The 6,000-nt window shown below is 41.6% G+C and overlaps 1 protein-coding gene across 2 annotated transcripts in view; it reads left to right on the plus strand.

Annotated features, from left to right (window-relative positions):
* The window catches only part of Rpap2 (RNA polymerase II associated protein 2), a 63,360-nt gene extending 57,686 nt beyond the window's left edge, over positions 1 to 5,674 (plus strand). Inside the window, exons 12-13 of one of the 2 annotated variants that reach the window (XM_090334198.1) lie at positions 3,344 to 3,493; positions 4,924 to 5,009. In XM_090334198.1, the coding sequence (XP_090190324.1) occupies positions 3,344 to 3,485 (142 nt within the window). In that variant the 3' untranslated portion in view covers positions 3,486 to 3,493; positions 4,924 to 5,009. Of the gene's footprint in view, positions 1 to 3,343; positions 3,494 to 4,923 lie in introns of both variants that reach the window. The other variant, XM_090334195.1, reaches the window with a different exon arrangement.
* Positions 5,675 to 6,000: the final 326 nt, after the last annotated feature.

A 6,000-nucleotide genomic window follows, 5' to 3' on the forward strand; every position in this document is an offset into this window, starting at 1 on the left:
TATAGCAGGATTACAGTTACATTCATCAGGTAATGGGTGCATTACTTCTTAAACCTTGATAACCCTTCTCGTGCTTTTGTCCCCCTTCCTCTCCGCCCACCCCTCCCAATCATCTTGGCAGCATATTGTTTTGCCTTCTTTTTTTTTTTTTTTTTGGTCAGTCATAGGACTCAAACTCTGGGCCTGGTACTATCCCTGAGTTCTTCAGGTCATGGCTAGCTCTCTTAACACTGAGCTACAGCACCACTTCCAGTTTTCTGGTGGTTAATTGGAGATAAGAGTCTCACAGACTTTAGTGCCCCAGCTGACTTTGAACCAAGATCCTTAGATCTCAGCCTCCTTATTAGCTAACATTACAGGTGTGAATCACCAATGCCCAGCTGTTTTGATTTCAGAAGACCTTTTCAAGTTCAGAATATTCATTGTTCCATTTGATAGTCTATTGTTGAATCCTTCAACTGTATTATTTTGAGTTTGGTTATATTTTTCTTTTATAGCATGAATTATTGTCCCTATAAGCTCTGTTCTGGATTCACTTAGTTATTTTATAATCATTCATTTAGTTATTTTGGCTAGTACCAGGGTTTGGACTCAGGATTATCCATACTTACCCATCTTTTGGCTCTTGCTCTACCACCCCTCCATTCTGGCATTTTGTTAGTTAACTGGAGTCTAATCCTCTGGTCAGGGCCTTCTGAACAACTAGCACTAGAGGTTTGAGCCACCTGTGCTAGCTTCTTTTAAATTCTTGCCAAGCCTTTCATCCATTTTAAATTGCTTGGAATATGTTGTTCATGTTTTTTGTTTTGTTTTTGAGGCATCCTATTGCCTTTTTGTTTCCTATTTCAATTCCTACATTAAGATTTGCCCACTGGTGGACAGATAACTTGGCCAGTTTTAGTCTTAGTCGGCAGCTTTCTCCTAAAGCTATGTCTTGGGAGTGGGATACCAGCCACACAATGTTGGTTTCAGATGCCATAGTGAACATTCTATATGGACTCCTGGGTTATGTTAATGACGAGGAATGGTCTATACTGTGTCACTGTGTGAAGAACACAGGAGTGGAGGTACGTGGTGTTAACAGTAGTGGGTACAGGTAGCTCTCTGCTACAACATAGGAATGGGGCTTCTGTAGTGCTTGAGCCAGGGCTTGTGGCACTGGTAGCCTCAACAGTGACAAGGAGCCTAAAGCCACTTTTCCTCCAATCTGCGTGAGGAGACACGATTAGAGCACTCTTGCTGTGGTGTTCACCCCATGCGAATAGGAGTGTGGACAGTGCAGCACAGTGGTGAGAGCTGTGTAGGAGAGGCAGCAGTAGGACCTATGCCAGTTCCCACTGTGCTGCTTCAGTGGCAGTGGCCACTGCCAGGGAGCAGGTCCATAGCTCCATCCCTGGTCCACACTTCAGTGATGGGGCAGTAGGAAGAGCAGAGTTCCCCTAGGGCCCCTTAGCATGCCCCCATAGGCAAAGCAACAGTGCAACTGTGGCCATCTCCTTTCCTGTCTTATCAGTAACAGGCACCTGAGTGTCTGTCTTGAGCCCTGGCAGTAACACACACTCATGTGTTCGCTGGCTACACATCCTTTGTCTCAGAAAGCAAACACCCTGGTCTCGCAGTTCTCAGTGTGGCATCTTTTAGTATTCATGTCACAACACCCATCTCCAGCAATTCAAGGCTCAGGTCATAGCCTACTGGGTCTATATGGGCTTAGTGAACCACCAAGCCACTGAAGTAGAATATGTGTGAAGTCCCAGAGATGTGGTAAGTAGGTGCCACAAAGCCTAGAGTTTGGCCTAGTGGTAGAGTGCTTGCCTAGCATGCACGAAGTCACAGGTTCGATTCCTCCATACCACATACATAGAAAAAGGCAGAAGTGGTGCTTTGACTCAAATGGTAGGGTTCTAGCCTTGAGAAAACCCAAGGACAGTGCTCAGGTCCTTAGCTCAAGCCCAGGACTGGCCAAAAAAAAAAAAAAATACAGCAGTCCAAGCTCCTTTCTCATGATGGCACCCTAAGGGACTGCTGGTACTGAGATCCTTGTTTGATTTCAGATTTATCTAAGTGGAATTGGACTTTCTCAAGGCTAGAGCTCTACCACTTGAGCCTCAGCACCACTTCCAGCTTTTTTTCCATGTATGTGGTACCGAAGAATCAAACCCAGGTCTTTGTGCATGCTAAGCAAGCATTCTACCACTAGGCCTAACTCCTGGCCCCTATATAATCTTAAGAGCTAAGGAACTGTATCTGCACTGATAAAAGTTTTGTGGGACTCCTGTGGAACTGGAATACCCGATAACAGGGTACTTAGGTTTTTCTACTTACTCAACTGGCCCAACGAATCTCAGTCTTCCAAGATTTCAGTCTCTTACTCATTTCCAGCATAGATTCATCTGGCCACTCAGCTCAAATGCAGGTAAAACTATTACTTAGTTCATAACATACAAAGTGAATGTTAGGCATTTACTTAACAATATATTGCCCTTTGGGGAGTGATACCAGTGGCTGAACTCATGTCCTCTGCCCCCTACATAGATGCTCTACCACTTGAGCCAAAACTCAAACTCTTTATTTGGGGGAGAGAATCTCATGTTTTTACCCAGGTTAGCCTGGACTATGGTCCTTTTTATGCTTTCAGCATAGCTGGTATGACCCATGTCCAACCATTGGTTAACAGCCCAAACTGTCCTCAAACCACAGTCCTCTCGTTTCCACCTCCCAAACAGCAGGAGTAAGAGGCATGAGCCACTATACCTGGCCTTGCTTTTGGAAAATCTTAGGTTTGGTGATGTGGCTTACATGCAGGGTACTTGGCCAGGCCTAGCATGTGTGAAAGGCTAACTCCCTAATGCAAAAAGAGAGGAGAGGCAATAAAATTCTGCTTATTTGTATTTGAGACACAGGTTGAGAAAAGAATATTATATCTTCAGAAATCATTTAAATGTCTTGAGATATGTTCTTAAAAGTTAGTATGTTCTAGTTTTATCCGAAAAATAATCTTGGTTTTTACTGTCTTTATTCAGCTGATTTAATCCAAACATTAGAAACAAATGTTTCTACGGCAGAACTAATCTGAGTGCCTGTCCACATTGTCATTCTCTAAATGGCGAGAGAAAGTTCATCTTTTTTTTTTTCCTAGCATGATGTTCATCATCATCATCTGAGTAGATCATCTTTTAGACATCTTTATTTAACACTGGATCCTTCTGACTTCTCCACCTTTGCTACTAAAGCTTCTTCTCAGAGAGTGGTTAAAGATTTCATCCCACAAATCCCTCCATGACTGAAGGAAGCCTCCAATCATTTGTCTATACATCCATTTGGTATTTTTTGGTCATTTCAGACTGACCCCTGCTCTTGGAATTCAGAAGCATTCTCCAAAGAATATGGTTTTTACACAGTTTATTACCACCTTGCTTGAAGAATTGCATTTAAAAAATGAAGACCTTGAGAGTTTAACCATAATATTTAGAATGAGCTGTTAATCAAAATGGTGAGTTGAATTGTTTACTTTTTACATTAGATTTGTGAAGGGACGTGGATGGGAGCCTTGTCATAATGGGCAAATACTCCACCAATGAGATAAATACCAAGCCCCATTTTGGAAATCACATTGTGTTCAGGCAGGGTCTCAAGTTCTGTAGCCAGGTTAGCCTTGAGTTTATATCCTATTCTACTTCCCTAGTTCTGGGATTACAGGTCTGAACCACTACACCTCCTTGCTTGTTGGTTTTGAAAATTACCAAGTGCAGACCTCAAGGAGTCCTGCTGGCCTTGCTGAGGTAAGATATGTATGGTATCCCTCAGTGACTTCCTATCCACAGCTTTGTGCTTTGTTGCCGTTCCTCCTTAGGAGGCTACTAGCTATTTCTTGCATTCTAGGGCCATTTCTCAAGTTACTTTACAGGAAGTAACAACTGACTTCACTCTACAACAGTGATGACTGTAAACATGCTCCTGCTGCCCCTTTCAACAAAACTATCCTTGCCAATACCTCCATCCCATAAGCAGATACACAGGTGAATTCACATGACTACTCTTGTTCTTAAACCTGATCCCAAATATTATAGCTTTCTTCTGTGCCTTGCCCCTTTACAAATGGACCATCAAAATGTGTCCTAACGCTTCCTCTCCTCATTTCACATGCTTCTGTGTGGTCAAACAGGCTGAATTTCCTCAATAATAAGTTACAAATGAGACCCTTCGGTAGCATTTTCTCTTACTATATTATATAACTTTATCTTTGCCTAATCACATTTTTGAAGAACAATCTTGAAGCAGATCTTCACACTAGTACTCGATAGGTAAGAAAGCAGCAGTGGTAGGTAGTATGGCTCAGTGGTGGGGTGTTTCAGGATGCCTTACGTTCAGTTCCTAGCATCCTTTTCTTGAACCTCCTAGAAAGCAAGGAAATAGCAGTGTAACTTCTTCAATCTTTTTTTTATATATTTTTATTGTAATTAATAGAAGGGTTACATTACATTCACAGATGGAAGGTGCAATTACTTCACATACATTGATACCCTTTCTCATGTCTTAAACTTCTTCAATCTTATACTCAGCAGCCTTTTGGAGTGATCCCTCTGCACGGCAACATTCTCTGCTTCAATAAGCTCAGAACAGCTTGTGTAAGGATAGCATTCAAGGGCCCTTTAGGGGAGGTTGGATATTTTAAGGGATTGTACGTTTGATTACAGTGGTAAAATTTACCATTCTAACAATTTTATAACAAGGAACGAGGGAACATGGAATTTTCCAATTGGTAGATTAAGGCCTTCTGCTAGAGATGGATACAAAGGTGACTGCACTCAGGCCACTGACACTACATAATATAGGAGAGAAATGGAACACATTGGAAAGACACCAGTGTCTACAATGGCTAGTGAAATACTTTGCAATAACGTCTTAAATATCCTGTTTCAGATATAATTCAGAAGAAAGAAGGTCAGTTCCTACTCAACCGTTTCTGGAATTACAACCACATAATCGTGATGTTCTGGTGGTAAACTACTGATCCACATTTTGTTCCAAGAGCCTTGCTTTCTCAGAGGAGAACCATCACCTCAGTACTTTTATTTTGGAAAGGATAGTGGAATTTGAAATTTGGATGAATGTTTTTTCCTTGTGTAATTTTATTGTAATTCTATGAAAAAGGTGGGGCTTGGTCGAGTTTTTAATATCTAAAGAATACATATGAGCCATTAATCTTAGCTCCTTAAGAGGCTTAGATCTGGAAGAACACAGTTTGAATCCAGCTGGGCAAAGAATAGTTGGAAAAGTCTACCATTTATATATCACAACTCCACTTTCAGCTGGTAAATTGGAAGAAAAAAAGATATTAGTGAGATATAGGGGTCAGGAGTTAGACTTAATGATAGAATGATTGCTTAGTGTACACAAAGACCCAAGTCTTTTGTGTTCAGTTCCTTAGTACCACATACATAGAAAAAGCCAAAACAGGTACTGTGGCTCAAGTGGTAGAGCTGTAGCCTTGAGAAAGCTCAAGGATAGTGCTCAAGCCTTGGGATCGAAAAAAAAAAATTTAATCACATAACTTAGTTACGTAGGAATTTAAACCTATTTTTACTTTATGAACACTACTAATACGACAGACCGTATCTTTAAATGCCCAGGAAAGGAGCCAGTAGTCCACTAGTGGCTGTGGGGCGTGGAATGAAAGCGGGTGTAGGTAATCTGCACCCGCCCACAAGGGAATCTCTTTGGGGTGATTAAAAATGTTCTAAAATAAATTGCATTTTTTGTACAACCTTGTAGACTTCAAAGGAGTTGATTTGCAAACTTAACGTAATCACAGGTAATTAGGAGGCCTCTTAGTGTCATCCACCAATGGATGAAGGGAAGACACGATTCTCACTGTGCCCAAAAACAGCTACTCACTTATCTCCCATGCCCTGCAAGTCTAGTGAAGGTCAGGACCCAGTAGCTCACTCTAGGACATGGGAATCCAAATGGACCAGTGCTCTAGTCGACTACTGCCAA

The sequence above is a fragment of the Megascapheus bottae genome, chromosome 6 (genome assembly GCF_031878675.1).
Source record: "Megascapheus bottae isolate mThoBot1 chromosome 6, mThoBot2.hap1, whole genome shotgun sequence".
NCBI classification, from domain to species: domain Eukaryota; kingdom Metazoa; phylum Chordata; class Mammalia; order Rodentia; family Geomyidae; genus Megascapheus; species Megascapheus bottae.